General features: G+C 36.6%; 1 protein-coding gene and 1 non-coding gene across 2 annotated transcripts in view; one reads left to right on the top strand and one right to left on the bottom strand.

Moving 5' to 3' along the window:
* The first annotated feature begins 1639 nt into the window (after positions 1-1639).
* MTPN (myotrophin) overlaps positions 1640-19250 on the top strand; it is a 55816-nt gene continuing 38205 nt past the window's right edge. Inside the window, exon 1 of the mRNA XM_033194657.1 lies at positions 1640-2068. Coding sequence (XP_033050548.1) covers positions 1997-2068 — 72 coding nt within the window. The 5' untranslated portion in view covers positions 1640-1996. The remainder of the gene's footprint in view (positions 2069-19250) is intronic.
* LOC117073801 lies at positions 18238-18344 on the bottom strand. Its single transcript, XR_004433368.1, has one exon. It is a non-coding gene; the product is annotated as a U6 spliceosomal RNA (small nuclear RNA).

Raw genomic sequence — 19250 nt, forward strand, 5'->3', positions numbered from 1 at the left:
AAAAGTCTGGTTAACGGTTTATTTTTTATTTTTTATTTATTTATTTTTTTAGAGGATCTTGCTCTGTCACCCAGGCTGGAGTGCAGTAGTGCCATCATAGCTCACTGCAGCCTCAAACTCCAGGGCTCAAGTAATCTTCCCGCCTCAGCTTCCCAAGTAGCTGGGAAGGCAGATGTCTGCCACTGTACCCAGCTAATTTTTTTAATCTTTGTGTTTTGTAGAGACGGTGTCTCATTTTGTTGCCCTGGCTGGTCTCCAACTCCTGGCTTCAAGCGATCTTCCAGCCTTGTCCTCCCAAAGTGCTAGGATTACAGGTATGAGCCACTGCACCCGGCCAAAGATATAAATCAAGAGCTCTCAGCATGATGTAACTCAGAAATCACACAGGTGGGAGTGTGTTGGAGAAGGGATGGAGATTCTAGGACTTGCCTAACAAACTCCCCTTTGAGATTTGTTTCTGGAAATGTATCACTATTGGGTATGTGGACTTGTGTTTGTAATTGTCAGGGAGTAAAATTAACAAAGAACAATCTAGATAGCTATTAAAATTTGGAGGGATTTCTTTTGATTTGAAACCTATTTGCTATTCTATTCTGATAACAAAAAAAAAAAAAATACATTTCCAAACACTATTGACATCCCCATTTTACACATGTGGAAAAATGAAGCAGAAGGAAGTTCAGTAACTTGCCCAAGATGACACAAAATTAGCAAGAAGTGGGGCCTGTATCACAAACGAAGGAATTTGACTCCAGAGTCTGTTTGGAACCCCTACACTGCATGGCAATGGTGATAAAGTAGCTTGGTTAATGTGTTTTGGTGGGTCACAAATAATAATTATATATATGAGTTATATAAACAGTAAGTTATATATGTATATATATTTCTGGTTCCAATAAGAGCTTTTATTGGATCTATGTTCATGTGCGCATGCCTGGATCATTAGGGTTGTGAGGAACAATTCAGATGGTAGCTGTGCAGTATGGCATTACAACTAAACACTAGGAAGAACAGAACTGACTTCACTAGAACAGTCCTGAAGTTTCAAACCATTAAAAACAGTAAATTTAAAAAACGCAAATTGTACTAGATATTTTGGTTTGTTCCGCTTTATGGCATCAAACTGAATTCCTAGTCCTGGACGTCATTTGCTGGTCAGGAAGATGAGTTAATTTTTTTTTCCCTGCCACACACTTAAGTTTTTTGCTCCAGAGAACATTATACACAGTGTTAACAAGCTCAATTTACATTGTAGTTTTAAGTGTTTAAGATTTCCTGGATGGCAGGAATAGCGTTATTCCACCGTTTTCAGCCCAGTAATACTGGATAATGGAGAGAGGGAGGATGAAAGGGAGGGAGGGAAGGGGAAAGGAAGGCAAGAAGGAAGGAATTCAAATCAAACACTCTTATTAAACATTTTTAGAAGCTGAGCAAGATGCCCTCCAAGATTATGTTTTTTAAAAAGTAAAGTTTTTTCCATTAATGGTGGTGTAAAAGCGACATAACCCCTCGAAACTACTCTCACTCTTCCTCCACTCCTCCACTGTCTTGACCTCCCCTGGGCCCCCTTCAGTCAGCCTCCCAGTCCCGCCCACTCCTCCACTCCGGACTCCTGGCAGCCTGCATATTGCGCATGCGCACTAGTGGCGCTCGCGCCGGGGACCCAGAGAGGGGCGTTCCGCGGAGGAGAAGAGGAAGAGGAAGTTGGGGGAGGGTCCTAGTGGGGAGTGAACCGGAAGTGTAAAGGTTCCTGCCTCTCCTCGACCAGGCGGAACCTGCTCTGCTGGGCCCGGTGGCCGCAAAAGAACTTTCTTTCTCCCGCCCGAACGGTCGCCGCGGCCATCTGCCTCGCCCGCCTGGCAGCCTAACCTGCCTTCTCTTCTTCTGCTCTCCGGCTTCGCGCGGCCCTGCCTCCCTCTCGTCCGGCGGCATCCGCTTGCTGCTGCCACCGCCTCCTCATCTTCTGCCCGGCCAACCGGCCTGCCCCGCTGCAGTGATGTGCGACAAGGAGTTCATGTGGGCCCTGAAAAACGGAGACTTGGATGAGGTGAAAGACTATGTGGCCAAGGTAAGCGGGGATAAGAAGAGCAGGCGAGAACACGGAGGTGGGCTGGAGATGTGGCTGAAGAAGCTCATGGGAGCTGGACTGCGGGGATGGGGGTGGGCGGGGGGGAGAGACTTCCTGGGTGGAGGCGGCACCAAGGAGAGAGGGGCGTCTAGGGAGGAGCTAAACTGAAAGAAGGGTCCAGGTAACTTGGTAGCGTTCTGTGTCAGGTAAGTGCTGTGTTAATACAGGCAGGCTCTACCTGGCTTCTTGGCCTCTTGGGGGAGGGGAGGAGTGGTGTCTGGCTCATCCAGAGTTTCTTCTGCGCACTGATCATTTGAGTTTGGCCCTCTTCTACACCAAAGTTACTTGAACCTTTCTTTGAATGAGGTAATTCTCCATCTTGGACTTACCTATTACTAAATGAAGTAACCTAAGTAATTAGGATCAGTGGAACATTTTTTTTTGACGCTGGGCCTGGTGTGAAGTTAAAGAATTCATTGACTGTGAAAAGAGTACTGAAAATAGCAACAGTTAAAATTCTGAAACTGGGTATCACTTCACTGTGGTGTCTTAACTTTGGGTGTGGCCTTTTTCCTTTTCCCCACCACAACAAATGCATATTTGCTTCAGGTGGTAAGGTTGTCACCTGGCATCTGGAAATATTTGAGATGTCTGAATAGTTTTTAAACAAGCATGTTAACTTCAGTTATTCCATTCTTCTCCCTGATTTCACCTGAAATGCTTACATATGTAGTAAATAGCAATGCAGTTTAGTGGCAGTGTATTTGGGGGTAAAATCATGATGAAGAAAGCCAAACTCAAACCTCAGCCCCAAATACAAAACTGAATCCACATCGTGGCAGAGTGGGAAACTTGAAATTCCAAGCTAGTCTGCCTTTCCATCCTGAAACTGTGCCTTTGTAATTATGAGAGAACTTAACATGTGATTTTAATTTAGTGATATCTAAAAAGAATTTTCCAAAGCAAGGATAATTTTATGACAACCACGGATGGCATCTTGCTCACATTCTAAAAGTGTGAGAACCCAGTCTAGATTTTAATTCTTCAAAGAATAGGACCTGACCTGGGTTTTTGCTTCAGAGACTATGTTAGGAAGTAACCAGAAGCAGTTTCTTAAAACTTACCGGATTGTGTAGGGCAAACTGCTGATGGTTTTTGCTTTATTTAATGCCATTACAATTTAGACTTTTTGGATACTGCTTACCTGCTTAGTTATTTGCAGTGGAGTTTTAGGACAGGCTATCTTCTAGATACTGCCTTCTCAGCTGGTAGCCGACTGAAACTTGACTTACTGGCTATTTCAATAAAAAGCTAAAAAGAAGAAATTATTTGGTACACTTACCAGTGGTGAGACACTGCAATACTCTGGAAGTGAGTGGGCTTTTGTTTTCCTGTCATGGTGGAACCTAGGTTGTTTGATATACTTGAAATACAAAAATTAAGTACTAACTGAACTTACAGCTACCAAAATAACACAATGTATTTAGTGTTTTCCTGACACATTATTTTATATCATCCTTGTGAATATTGTGAAGTAAGTTCTATTATTGGTCCCATTTTACAGATTACTGAGATGCAGGATACTTAAGAAAAGTTATGGAGATGGTAAAGTGTGAAGCAAGCACTAAACTGCTGACTCCAAAACTGAAACTCTTTACCTGCTGCACGCACTCTCTCTCAGTCTAAGATCTAATTGTGAAAGCATATCATACGAAGATTTCTAGTAGGACATTCCCAAGGTCCACATTCAGGCAGGTAAATTGTGCCCAAAAAATTCTCAACTACACAAAAAAAGTTTATAAGAAAATATGTGCCAATAAAGATGGATTAATTTATTTCCAATTAGTTTTATAATTAAGTTAGGTTATCATGTTCAAATTGATTATTTTCCCTATATTACTACCATAGCCTGTCCTTCATTAATATAAAAAAATGTGCATAAGGGGGAGGGTTGACATTCAGAAAAAGCGAAAGGAAGTATTGAAAGTTGGACTCTGAAAAGATATGACTGTAACTGTAATGTAATCTGATGTACAGAGCATTGAGCTTTATCCTTTCTTAGTTTTGAAGATTTCATAAAGTATCTTTCAATTCATTAATGAGAAATAGTAACAAGCACTGAAGTTTGTACTGGCTCAGCTCCCTTATGGTGCCCATTTATACTTTCAGGTCCTTATTACAGTTTCTACTGCCCCACAGCTGTCTTCCCTGCTTCTTTATTGACTCACCTTTTTCATCTACCAATTTGTGAACACTCACTTTTTGAGTTTCTGTAATGTGCATCTATCTGAGTACGTATGTACAAAGAAAATACTGAAGAAACACTTAGACCTGTGTAGTCATCATTCTCAGGGGTGAGAGTCTATTTAAAAATCTCTCCTCAACATTCCTGTGAAGAGCTCTCATATCGTTAACATAAGAATCTACCTGTAAGAGTAAGAGAAGCATTTTAGTATGGCCCTCCTCCTTCTCTCTCTCTCTTTTTTTTTTTTTTTTGGAAACAGGGTTTTTTTGTTTTTGTTTTTTGGAGACAGGGTCTTTGCTTTGTTGCCCAGGCTAGAGTGCAGTGTCATGATCATAGCTCACTGTAACTTCAGACTCCTGGGCTCAAGTGGTCCTCCTGCCTCAGCCTCCTGAGCAGCTGGGACCATAGGTGTGCACCACAACACCCAGCAAATTTTATTTTTTGTAGAGATTGGATCTTACTTTGTTGCACAAGCTGGTCTCAAACTCCTAGTCTCAAGCGATCTTCTGGCCTCTGCCTCCCGAAGCACTGGGATTACACGTGTGAATCACTGGACCCAGCCCCTTTTTCCTTTATAAATTAGTATTTTTAAAAATCAGTAATTACATTTTTCTACCTGCTTCCGACTTCTCTTGAAATTTGAAGTGTGAATATCCCTAAATCATTAGTTTTAGGTGAGTTCTTGAACTTGGAAAAGTCAGTTCACAGTTCCCAAACCACTGAAAATTGTGTTTTGAAATGTAAAAGACAGTATTTAGAGAAAAATTTAGATTACTGTATTAAATGTTCATTTATAACTTTAAGTCAATACCTGAAGCAATTTTAAAGTCTTTCAGCACTACATTTGGCTTCTTGACTGACTTAAGGACCACATTTAGTTCATTCATTCATTTTTACTGGGCATCTTTCAGGTCTTAAACACTTTAGTAGTCTTGGGATGATAGTAAAGAAGTTGGGCACAGTTTTCAGGAAACGTAAGCATCTATGTTTAGCAGACCTACGTGAAAAAAAATTCAGACTTTTATAGTACTATGCAAATTATAAATAACGTCTCATTTTCATAAAATTCTGTTGTCCAATTGGAAAACAAGTGAAAGTCAGAAAATAAGGTATTCATGAGCAGCTATAAGAGATATCCATAGCCCCGTTTTTGATCTGGATGTTTCTTTTGGGTGACATTATTTTTTACTTTGTCTTACTGCCTTCATGTTCTCCTGTTGGAGTTAATTCTAGCCTTACCTGAGTTTCAGACTGCATAAGCTCTGTTCAGACAAATTCCAAATTGAGCTGTTTTCATCTCAAAAACTGTTTTTATTCCTATTGTGTCTCCATTTTGACTAATGGCATCATGACCCAACCATTTTCCCAAACTGGAAACTGGGAAGTTTTCCTAGGTTTCTGAGGGTTACCAGACTACCTTCTTAGTCTCCCTCATCCATTCCTCACTCTCCTTTCTTCTTCTCACTACTTTAGATCAGTTGCTGCTTCTTTCCAACCTGGACTATATTTTCTTTCTTGATTATTTTCTTACAGTCAAGAAAAATATAGTCCAGGCTGGAAAGAAGCAGCAAAAATTGACCCCTTCCTGGTCAGTTTACACAGTGTAGGTGGAGGGATCTCTTTATAACATGAATGTAAGCATGCAATCTTTTTCAGCCAATCTCCTTCACTGCCCTTAAAATATTAATACTTTTGTGATTTCTCATTGCTTATTTTAAAAGGGCCAACTCCTCCTTGGTATGGTGTACTAGACCACTATTATCTCATCTGGGCTTGCTTTTCTACACTTGCCTCGCTGTAAGCACTCTGCTCCAGATCCTACCATCCTGTTTCTTCCTTGTAGATCTTTTCATGTGTTCTTTCAACCTCCTTGACCAAGTCTGCTCACCTCAGTCCCTAACCCCCAACCTGGTAAACTCCTGTTTACCCTCCTAGGGTAAGTATCACCTCTTCCAGAAAAACATTTTGACTTCACATGGAGTGCTGCTGCTTTTACTGTTTTGCTCATCAGATTGCTGTGATTTTATTTACATCTGTCTTCATTAGACTCTGAACTCCTGGAGGGTAGATAATATATTCTTTTTCATCTTTCTGTCTCCAGCATAGCGCCAAGGAATTTTACCCATTAAAAGCATGTTTCTAGTAAGAAATTCATTTTATTCTTAACTTAGAAATAATTTCAACGTACTTCTTTAATTACAGAATAATAATTACCATTGACTGGATGACTTACATTGTCAGGTACCAGAAAGCACTCTGCAAGATGTTTTAGCTAAGTTTTTATTTGCTTCTTACCACAGTGTTTCAGTATAGGTAATAATCTCATTTTAAGGATGAAGAACCTGAGGCTTAGAGAACTGAAGTAACTTGACAAGGTCACAAATTAAGTAGCATAACTGGAATTTAAACCCAGAACTGTCTGAACCTACAGGCTCTGTGTGTGTGTGTATTTATAACCAGATCAGTTTGTTTTAAAATGGTTGTTTTTAGCTAACAGCACTTCGGAATTAAGAAAATGAGAAAGAGGCTTGTAAGAAGTAGGCACAACTAATTAGCTCTGACTGTGAATGAAGACAAAAATGGCGACCATATTTTTAAAATTGTAAATGTAACAATTCAGAAATAATTAGCATAGGGACAAACCTCTCTGTAAACCTAAACTCTCATCAGAGACTGTCATCACTCAAGATGTGTCCATAAGAGTGACTAATAGCCTGCAGAATGTTTTTTTGTATTTATAGTCACATATAATCTTACCTTATAATTTATGTTCCTAATTGTGATCCTACACAGTCCAGAAAAGGTTAAATTTTGTTTGCCTTTTTAGAAAGAAAAATAACTAAATTATTGAGATTTATGTTCATGATTATTTAAATAATACCAGTAACACTTTGAAAAAAGTGTGTTTATAAAATTTTATGTATTTGAGGATTGTGATGCAGTATACAGGTATTTCATTTACTTATCAACAGTAAGCCATGAGCATTATTAACAATGTTAACCCCATTTTAGAGATTTTAGAGGCAGAGATTAAATAACTTGCTCAAGATCATAAAGTTCTTAAGTGGTAAAGCTGAGATTTGAATTCACTTCCTTGGGTTCTGAAGGAGTTTCAAAGCCCCATGCTGTTAACTACTTCTGCATACCCTTGACCTTCATTTCTCAATAAGGCCAGATAACTAGGGGGGTACTATAATATTGAGTAAATAGTAAAAATAAACAATCACAGCAGGATGATAATCACACATTGAGACTACTAAAAGGTGAGCTTTGTGGTGGATTTTGAAGATCCAATGCCCTTACAGGTGAGTGCTTGTGAGTTGCATTGATAAATAGCCCCTTATAATCTTCAGCAGGTCTAATATATATATTCTCTTGTTTACGTGTACTTCCATTTCACTTGCTGTGAAATAGAAGCCTGGTCTCTAACTTCCCTTTCTGTGTGGTTTCCTTTCCTTCCAGCCTCCATTCTAATTACATCTGTCGTTGACACTCTAATAGACTTGAAAAGCAACAATTGTGCACCGTGTGAAAGGATAGAATCTCTTGAACCTGAGAAAGATATCAGTTCTAATCTTTAGAAATTGCAAGACTTATTGAGATCACTTTTCACTTTCCTAATAAAATAGCCAATTTAAAAGAGGCCCTGATTCAATCTACTTCGCATTTATTGGTTTTAGGCAGCTTCCTTTTTTTCTTCTTCTTTAAATTATTAGTTTCTTTCTTATAAAAATATATCACTATGTGTTGCCCTTTCTACGGAAGGGCTGGGCTGGTGACCCATTCAGAAAGCATATGTCAGCTTGTATAAGATACAAATGTCCTCAGTAGACAGAGAAACTTTAGTATAGATTCTTTTCTAATTATTAATGCTTTTAGTCTTTTTAAAAAATATATAAAATAGAGGAAGATCTTTTTTTACATTGGAACATAAATGTTCATTCAGATGTACAGAGGCTATATAAAGTGTTTTGGTTTGAGATTCTAAACATTGTCCTTTTATTAGTGCAGATAATTAAAATTGTAATGACTTAAGCTGATTTAAATTATGAAAATATTATGTGCTTGTTATTTTAAAAAGCAAAGCTGTATTGAATAAAGTAAAATATCCCATTGACTATTATTCCTATCTATGTGGTTCCTCTCTTTAAAATATAAAATTGATTAGGTGTTTTTAAAACAAAAAAGAATAAGGAAGACAAAAATTGGCCAAAATTTTACTATTTAGATAACTCCTAACTTTTAAAAAGTAAAATTAAATTAATTCAGATATGGATTCTAAAATGCCACAGTTAGGACTGAAAGTTAAAGGTCTCCCCTCCGCAATGCCTGTGAACAAATCAGCCATTCTTAACAGGTCCATGTAATTAATTTCAGAAAAACATTGAAAATTTACTTACTCATCTGTTTTTCCCTCTTAAAAAGCTCTGTAAACACTTCTGCACTTTGCTTTCCACATTGAAGTGTATTTATTCTTTCCTTTTTAAATGGTGAGTAGTATTCCATTTTCTGGATGTTCATTTAACTATTCCTGTGTGATAAACATTTTGTTTGCAGTGAAACAGGATTATAGTGATCACTTTTGTACATATACCTTGACAACTCTTGAGACTATATCTGCATGACTCTCTTCATGAGTTTCATCAGCTTAGGCACACATTGGCAGACATGAGACTGATGGTCCCCTCATACCATCAACAGCACTAAGCATCATCAGACTTTTTAGATTTTGCCATTTGGATAGGTGAAAAATGATTGTTTATGTATTTTGTTTATTTTTCTATTAGTTGGTCTGTTTCTTACTGGTTTGTATAAACTCTATAAATTGGGGAAATCAGTTTTTTATCATGTTTTGCAAATACTGTTCCCAGTTAGTCTCTTGACTTCATTTATTTTCTTGTTCTACAATGGTCTTTTACATTTTGTGGGGTTAAATGTATCGCTTTTTTTCTCTGTTTTGTGACTTGGATTTTGTATCCTGTTTACAAAGACCTATTCTCCTCTGTAAAATTACAAATAAATTTGCTCTTCTGGAACTTCATTTTTTCTTCCATTTTGGACATTTGACCTTTCCATTATTTATTTTGAAGTAAGGCATGAAATAAGTATATAGTTTTTGTGTGTGTGTGACAGTTCTCATACCATTTATTATTATAGTTCCTCTTTACTAATAGTTTGAACCATCATCTTTATTATAAACAGATTTCTTGCTCTTTTTCTATCTATACCAAACTAATTTAATGATGTGCAGTTTCAAAATATGTTTTAGTATCTCCCTGTCACATTCTCTTTAGGATTTTTGCAGGTGATTCCTTAAAATTTTTTTTTTCCCATAATCTCAAGAAAAATATTAGGATGATTTGAACCTACCTAAAACTTAACCTGTATCTTTTAATAAGCATTCAACATTTTTTTTTTTTCCTGGAATGCTGGGATCATGTGATCTGTGGAGCATAATACTTTAACTTTTAATTCTTTATGAATCATCTTGGGATAGGAGGTTGTCATGCACTGTGAGACTATGCCATGTCAAAGATTCAAAACAGAAGAAGTGTGTTTAGATAATCAAATCACAGCAGAGTTGGTAATTAAAGTTACTTTATGGTATTACATCAAAGGCCACCTTGTAATAAGAAAAATGACTGAAAGTAATTTTTTTGCAGCTATATCTTTACTAAATAATTCTGATAAGCTTAGAAGCTTGATTTTTTTTTTTTCAGTCCGCAGAAAATTACCAGTGTAAAAAGGAGCTATGATTACTGAAAGGAAAGAAATCAAAATGTAAGAAGCTGACCCAAGAAAGTGAAGGGCAAAGAGCCATATTTACCTTAAAGTTTCAGAGGCCCCAGGCAATAATTAATATGTATAAGTGTAACCTTGAGCTTCACGAAAAGTTTAAACTTGGTTACCTTTCCCTTATTTACAAAGTCAGAGACATGTATAACATATTTTAGGAAGATTTCAATTTGACATATAAAAAATAATGAGCATTTTGATACTTAGGCCTAAAGTAAGTATCTGAAAAATACTGAAAAATGTAGATATTAAAAAAAAAATTGTAGGCCAGGCATGATGAATCATGTCTGTAATCCCAGCATTTTGGGAGGCTAAGGCAAAAGGATCTATCATTTGAGCCCAGGAGTTCAAGACCAGCCTGGGCAACATAGCAAGACTTCCATCTCAACAACAAAAAAATTATAGGTAGTAAACACTAAACATAGTACAATAGATGCACATTATGGCACTGTCCTTTAGGGATTTGGAATTGCATTATTGGTGAAACCATAGCATAGAAGCTAAATGTGTTGGCTTTGGAATTAGATCTTCCAGGTCTGGCCTTCTTACTAACTAGACCCTTTGGGTGAATTAAGCACTCAGAACTTGAGTTTCTTCAATTGGTGAAAATGGGAATGATTTTAATGCCTACATAATAAGTGTAAACTGTGTACCATTGTGCCTGACATATGGTGAGTGCTAGTAAATGTTAGCTGTTGTTACTAAATCAGCATCCTCATAAATTTGTTTAGAAGCAAGATTACTTACAGAGCAACTAGTCCAGCTCCCTTATTTTATAGGTAAGGAAAAATTAGGTGTGAAAGCCCTTGACCAGTTCATACTGCTAATTGAGATTGAAATTTAAATGCAGTTTTCCTGAACTTGGATGAGGGTTGGTTGGTTGGTTGGTTTTCCACTACACCATTGTGTTTCCTAATGAAGTCATCTTATGCTAGATGTTACCTTTAATAAATTATTCTTTTTCGTCCCGCTACATCTGCTTGGCAAATTTCTTCTTATTCTTGAAGTTTTATATTCATGTCTATTTTGTTCTGCATAACTTTCCCTGACTGCTTGTGCAATTTATCATTTCTTGGTGACATCTAATATAGAACTTGTTTGTTGTGTTTATGTTCTGTTGTAGTTTCTTAAATTTGAGAGCTTACGGGCTTCTGGCTTGACTAACAAGTTATTAGACTTGAATTTGAAAAACAGTGGCTTAAGAAGCTTAAATCTTGTTCTGTGCGGTATGTCTTTAATTTTTAAACTGCTAAAATGAGTTTCGTCTTAATGACTGGTTAAGAAAAAACCAAGGTACATTTATAAATATGGATCAGTTATTACCATTTAGTCACTTAAATAGTGCCTCACAAACTTGAGAATTCAGAGGCTCTTCTCCACCACACCCTTCAGCCCCCTAAAAAAATGTCTGCAGATCTTTAAGCTACAGTGCTTATATTGGGGCATTTTTCTATTGACAAGGGTCACAGCACTTGAAGCTTCTTCCTGTGCTTGAGGAGTTCCCTACTTTTATAGTATGAATCTTGATCAAAGGCAAGGTCTGGTGCTCACCACAACAGAAGCCAAAAAGGGCAAATAAATTGCTTTCTCTTGCCCACACAGGAAAAGAGCTCATAACCCAAACATGACTAATGGAATGCATCTATCCAGAGCTGATACAAATGCTCAGGTACAATAAAAGATGTAGTGGCAGCAGTAAAACACCACTTTCCGAAAACAGCAGAGGTTGTGATGTGCCACTTGTAGCATCTCTTCTGTGCCCAGGTGGTTCTTGTGACAGATTTTGATTTCACAGACAGTCCCAGACTTAATTTTTTTTTTTTGACATTGCAGTGATGCAAAAGTGATAAACATTCAGTAGAAACTGTACTTCAGATTTTGAATTTTGATCTTTCAGAATCGAAGCTTTCAAAGTCAAAATCATATCACTGCTTAGGGATATGCATGGTGCAGGGAGCCGCAGCTCCCAGTCAGCACTCAATCATGAGGGTAAATAACTGGTACTCTGCTGTGTATTGTAATGCCAGCTGTTATTGCCCAATGGTAGTGTTCTGAGCACATTCAAGGCGGGCTAGGCTAAGCTGTGATGGCAGTTTAGGTGTATTATATGCGTTTTCAGTGTAACCCGATCATAAGTAGAGGAGCACTTGTATTTCTTGCTTTTAAGCATCCTTGTTTTCTGTCCATTTACTGAGTTTTGTTCTTCAGTCCTCCTCGCAGTTCTGGGAGCTATTTTTAATATCTGTTAATGTATTACATGTCTATTAATCAGTCTAATTTAGTTTCTGTTGCTTGAAATTAAGAACCCTATACTAATTTTTACCTATTTATCTCACCTAATATGCTGTGGGTTTGTTGAAGATAGCAATTATCTTTGTATCCTCAATAGTTATCACATTGCCTGTTATCTGCGATACAGTTTGTTACATTTGTATTTAATTGTTATTTGCAGAAACTATTCCTTCCTCTGTTTTCAAAGTTGGTTTACCATACACTGCTTTGTATGTTAACAGATGTTGTTAGTGTAAATGACGTTCTTTCATTTCCTCTCTTAGAAATAGTTCTAAATTTTCAAGCTCTTTGTTGTTTTAAACCCAATGAACTTTGTCCAACTTTCCACACTGTTGTAGTGACAACAGTTGTATTAGTGTAACCGCAACTTCCACTTGTAACCTCTCGTGACTATCATTTTAGAATTTCAGTTAAGAATTTTTAACACTATACAGTCTCACAAAAAGTAAAGATAGTTTTGTGCATGCTTCCTTGTGAAAAATAAGAATCATGAGTGCTTTTTACCTTGGTATTAAGAAACAAATGTTAAAACCTATGCTTAATGCCACATTACTTAGAACAATATAAAAGCATATGGACCCTAAAACTAAGTCCTTAGAAAACATTTTTTATTATTTATTATTTTGAAGTTCTCTATAAGAGATACTACACTTTCGTTTTGGATTTCAGTAGACTTGGGCTTGATTCCCAGCTCTGTCCACTTACTAACCTATTCAATTTCATCAAACCTCAGCTTTGTATCTGTAAATAGGGATTGTGATAATAATTCATGTTATGTACAAGTTTTAAAAGATAATGTAAATGTAAAATTTGCAAAGCATTGCTTAATACACTGAAATTCTGTAGTAAGTATTTGCTGTTTGTATTATTGTCTGTATAGATCTCAGAGGAGGATTAGAGAGGCCAATGCTTAATAGCAACAGTTGGCAGACATGTTTTGTAAAGGGGCAGCTAGTGAATATTTTAGACCTTGGCAGTCACACAGTCTCTATCATAACTATTCATCTCTGGTGTTGTGCAAAAGCAATCATAGATGATATGTCAACAAATGAGTCTGTCTGAGTTCCAATAAAACTTTATTTACAGAAACAGCATGCTGACTTTGACCCATGAGCCATAGGGTGCACACCTCTACATAATATTGAAGTTAGTAAAACTACTTTGTCTAATATAAGTTTCACTTTATTCTCAAGTTTTTCAGATATAAAAAATTAAAATGTATAATATAAAACTTATTTTGGGGGTCAGCATTTCCGAAAACATTATTCAGAAATCTTTATGATTGAAAGATGTTGGACTGGAAAAGCAAGGCATGGAAAGCTGCTTGTGGATAGATAGAAGAGAGAGGGAGTTTGAAAGAAATTCTCTAAAAGAAAAAGCATAGAATTTTTATACTAAATTTGAACCTTAGGCAAGAGGCCTAGATTTCTGAAAACGAGGAATCATTACTGTAATATATAAACAGGAACTAATTTAGAGTCTTAAACTGAAAGTAGATTCTGCAAAATCTTTTCAGCTGCATGAGATCACCCTTCACCAAAAACGTTCCAGAATTTTCTTCCTAGCTTTAGTGTGAGTCCCATCCCTGGCTTGATTTCCAACTCCAGAAGTGAAAGAGAAGGCTAGTTAGCAGTTTTCACTGGTTCATTCATAATTCATGCAGCAAATACCATTTGAGCACCTACAGTGTCAGCCACTCAGATGAGTTTTCTTTGGTAGGTTTAGTTAAAAGGGTTAGAGAACAAGCAGCAGATAAGATGGTTGTATGGATTCTAAATACATTATTTCCCTTATTTAATACATGAAATGTGGGTAAAACTTAGAAAGCAGCTATAAAGTTTGTTAAGATAAAGTTATATTTGGTTCCTTTCTCCTCTCTTCTTTCCCTCCCCTCCAACTGTGGAGCCATGAATTAGAATCTTATAAATGAAGGTACTTTTTGGTTGTCAGTCTTTTTTCCAAATTGACATACTACCGTAATGTTTTCAATGGATTTTCTTAATTTTGATAGTCTTTATTTATATAAACACATGTGTTTTGTTATTAAAATTTTAATTTCCCACAAGTAAGCTTTTAGAAAATACTTCACCATTTTCAGTTAGAAAATGTCTAAGTGTAATTAATTCCTTCTAAACCGTCCAAAGAAGAAAAATTGTGTGTATTTAATAGTAAATCAGCTGAAAACTAAAACTAAAATTTCTATAATTTGAATGACTGAAGTAGTCATTTTTGAAAGAAAAAAATGCCTAAGTTGAAGGTTGCAAGTAAATGTATAGATGGGCTAACAATACATAGCAAATGTATTGTTACTCATTATTTAAAATGAGTTCATATTTATATCATTGAAAGTTTGATGCATTTGGGAGGATGACATCAGCAAGAGAAAGTTCATTTGGTGTGACGTTAACATTTCAGAAAATATGTCAAGTAAGAGCAGGTTGATGTTATAACTTCGTCCTTTCAGACTTTCTTTTTTTTTTTTTTTTTTTTTTTTGAGACAGAGTCTCGCTCTGTCCTCCAGGCTGGAGTGCAGTGGCCGGATCTCAGCTCACTGCAAGCTCCGCCTCCCGGGTTCACGCCATTCTCCTGCCTCAGCCTCCCGAGTAGCTGGGACTACAGGCGCCCGCCACCTCGCCCAGCTAGTTCTTTGTACTTTTTAGTAGAGAGGGGGTTTCACCGTGTTAGCCAGGATGGTCTCGATCTCCTGACCTTGTGATCCGCCCGCCTCGGCCTCCCAAAGTGCTGGGATTACAGGCTTGAGCCACTGCGCCTGGCCCAGACTTTCTTTCTATTGTGCCATCTGTCTGTTTTTCTGTATTGTAACGTTCCAAATAAAGTATTAATGTATTGTCACCTTTCTTGTTTGCTTTGCCCCGTCAGTGGTAGATTTTACGTATAAACCCATTGCTGTGTTGTAATTTATAATTGTGGTATTGTTTGACACACTGGTATCAGTCCCCAGTACAGTAATATGTGATTCTTTTTTGCAAAGTTATATCCTAAGTAAGGACTTTTAACCTGGGGGATTGGGTAGGGAGGAGGACAAAGAGAATTAGGAAAGGAGGGACTATATTGTAACATTCATCTCAAATGGATCTGTCATTTTTATTAAACACTGCAGTCTTAAGGAATTCTGAATTCCCAGTGGGGAAGAATAATACTTAACTGTAATTGAAATTATTGGGGACTTCGACTCAACTATATAGAATTTTGTAAATTTAATACTTTTGCTGCTTGCTATTGTCAAGTGTCCAATATTTAATTTACATGCTGTGGTACAAAGTGGTTACACATATGCTAATTTAGTCTACTGTTTGTTAGGTAGCTTTTGGGACACTGATCTCTTGTGACAGTACGGTATGTACCTATGCCTTGGAACTCAGTGGCAGCAGTGCAGCAATGTGTACATAACTTACAGATCAAAGGAAGAGTATTTGTTTCTTTTCACCTGAAGAAAAGCCTAAAAAACATTCTGTGTAGGAGTCGACCATTTCACTTAGAAATAGCATAAAGAGTACTATTTCATTGTAGTGTTTATTATTCAAATAAACCTAATGCTGTATAATAGAGGCCTGTAAGAAGTACTAATCTAGTGAATAATCCCCACCAAGCCACACTGTGGAGGAGCATGAAAAGATTTTGCTGTTGAAGAGAAAATCTGAAACTGTTAAAAGCATACCACTTATTTGTTAATATGTTTGTGTTTCATTTTAAAACTAGTTAGGAGAGTAAGGGAGAAAAAATTGAAAAAAGCTGGGAAAAATCGAGTGAACAGTGGCAGTCTTTTAAAAACCATGTAATTTCATATTAATGTAACCGCCTCCAGATTGGTTTTTCACAGATTTGGTTCTGTCCATAAGTAATATTCTTGCCATTAATAGACTAATTTAATATTTTAACCTTTATTTTCAAAATGGTCTGCAATTCTAGTATTGAGTTCTTTGCTCCATCAGTAATTTAGAAGATTTAGTATTGGTTTGGTTGTATGTGTTTTGTGTGTTGTTTTTGTTTGTTCATTTGGTTTTTTTTTCTTATGTTTACTTTGTGCTAAAGCTTTTGGTATTAATTTTGCCTTATTGCATTAGGATTAGATAATGGATTCTATAAGGTTTTAGACTTTGGAATGTACTGAAGTTTTGTTTGTTCTGTTAGAATTATATTTTATTAATATTCAGTGAAATAGTAACGTACAGTTTCCATAGAGCACAAAGTTAATATACATTAACAGTCTCATTAATTATTAATCATGCCTGCTGTGTCCTTACCTGCCAAAGACTGAGATGATTATCATAGTCCCTCTGTGCAGTACTACTTTTGTCAGTTGTTTTCTTGCCGTTCTTCAGACAATTCATAACTAGCTTCACATTTTTTAAATGTAAAATGAACATCTTTCCCACTTACTTTTTTTGCTTTGATTCTACTTTATCATGTACTAATATTACTCTTCCTAGCTTTTTAGATTTATGTGCCTAGTGTGTGTGTGTGTGTGTGTGTATATATATATTTTTTTTCTTTCTGAGACAGAATCTCGCTCTGTCACCCAGGCTGGAGTGCAGTGGCCAGATCTCAGCTCACTGCAAGCTCCGCCTCCCAGGTTTACGCCATTCTCCTGCCTCAGCCTCCCGAGTAGCTGGGACTACAGGCGACTGCCACCTCGCCCGGCTAGTTGTGTTTTTTTTTTTTTTTGTATTTTTTAGTAGAGACGGGGTTTCACCCTGTTGGCCAGGATGGTCTCGATCTCCTGACCTCGTGATCCACCCGTCTCAGCCTCCCAAAGTGCTGGGATTACAGGCTTGAACCACCACGCCCGGCCGTGCCTAGTATATTTTTGACCATTAAAATTTTTTTTTTTCACATTTTCATATTTTGCTTTTAGGTATCTCTCAATAGCAGCTTCTGGTTGGCAATTTGTTTGCTTCTCTTTTTGTTGTTGTTTAACAAAATTCAAGATTCTTCTTTATCTTTAAATTTGACGTTAAGAGCCTAGCACATTGAACCTGTAATCCCAGCTACTGGGGAGGCTGGGGCAGGAGGAGTACTTGAGCCCAGGAGTTCAAATCCAGCCTGGACAAGGCAGTGAGATGTTGTCTCAAAAAAAAAAAAAAAGAAAGAAGAAAAGAGGTATATATCTCAAACTCTATCCAAATATCATTGCTATAGATAGTTTCTCTGTGTAGTCCTCTGGAATTTGGTGTTCTAAGGAAGCCACAAATATGAGACCAGTCTAATTTAATTTTTTTGGCGTTAGTGTGATTTTGACTTTTTAATTTTGGGATCTTTTTGCTTTATCTAAAGAAATTCTAAAACTGTATTTTTGGGAGGGGGGAAAATCAGCTGAATTTTTGCCTACAATACAGTGAGTTCTTACAATCTATCGGCTCAGGCGTTTCCTGAGTTCAGAAAACTTTTTAAAACTTTCTATTCTCGTTCTGGTTCTGTATCATTTGTAAGTTAGAACTTTACACTCCTAATACCAATCATCTTTTTCTTTAAACATTTGTACTACTTTATTACCTCGGTATTCTGGGAAAATTTCTTAAGTTTGTCCTCAAGTCTTTACTTGAGTTTTCTTAATTTGAATAGTGTTTCCCAACTCTACTGACTTTGGTACATATTTTAATTTTGCAATTGCAGTTTTAATTTCCTTGGTATATGTCACTTTCTCTGCAGCTTCCCTTTCCTATCAGCCTGCACCTCAGTTTGTTTACTTTGTGTGTTTGCCTGTTCTCTTCTTAAGACACCCTTATTGAGTCCATGTCTTTTGGATTCCATTTTGATTACTCTGTAGATGTTTTCTAAAGTTAAGTTTCTTTTCTTTTTTTTTAATTAAAAACCAAAAAATGGAGACTGCTTCATGAATTTGCGTGTCTCCCTTGCAGAGAGGCTGTGCTAATCTTCTGTGTATCATTCCAATTTTAGTATATGTGCTGCCAAGGCAAACACTGAAGTTAAGTTTCTTATATTAAATCATTTCAGAGGTATGTATTTCCTTAGAGTTTTTTTTCTTTATTTTCTTTTTCTACTACATTTTAGAGGAAATGATTTTCAATATATTTCTTTTGCCCTATGATTAGTTTTTATACACCTACCTCCATATTGGTTTTCTTCGTTACCTATCCTTTAAAGAGGAAATACTTTCCAGAGTTAGGGTGTGCTAGCAGTTAGGATGTGAGGATTGCCTCTGACCACACTTAAAACCTGCTTATGTACTAGAAGAATCCTAGTGCTGGTGGTTCTCTTATGTTCTCTATTGCCTAAGGCATAACTTCATTACATTGTTTTAAAAAACATGAAATCATGAAGACTGAAAAAGAGAATTTTTGTTTTTTTAAAGAAAAAAAGTATTAGGCTTAGCCCAAGCTTTATTATCTCTTCGTGGTAGCTTGATTAGAACCCTCCCAGGCTGGGCTACATCTCCTCTTCTGTATTCCCAAAACAAACTTGTAGCCTGTACCGCAGCTTTAATCACTTGATATAATTTAATCACATTGTATGAATGGTTTACTTGTTGTCTTGCCTTTTATGGCTACAAATTCCTTATAGGGAATGACTCCTTTTTCATCACTATCTCAGATGCTTGCCACAATTCCCAAAACTTTATAAGCTATCAGTAAATGTTTCATGAATGATTGAGTAACCAAATTGATGTCTTTGGAAAATATTAGAATAAACTATTTAATAAGCATAAAATACTAGAAGGAAAAAACAACTTGGCATTGTAAAGAGGAAAGTATACCATATAAGTTTCATTTCATTCTGTTGTTGCAGTAAAGCAGGAGGCAGTACACTTCTTTTATCTTGATCTTAAAAAAACAGATGTTCCCTTAAAAAAAAAAAACAAGCAGATGT

Source organism: Trachypithecus francoisi, unplaced genomic scaffold (genome assembly GCF_009764315.1).
Source record: "Trachypithecus francoisi isolate TF-2019V2 unplaced genomic scaffold, Tfra_2.0 Lachesis_group4, whole genome shotgun sequence".
In the NCBI taxonomy this organism is placed as follows: Eukaryota; Metazoa; Chordata; class Mammalia; order Primates; family Cercopithecidae; genus Trachypithecus; species Trachypithecus francoisi.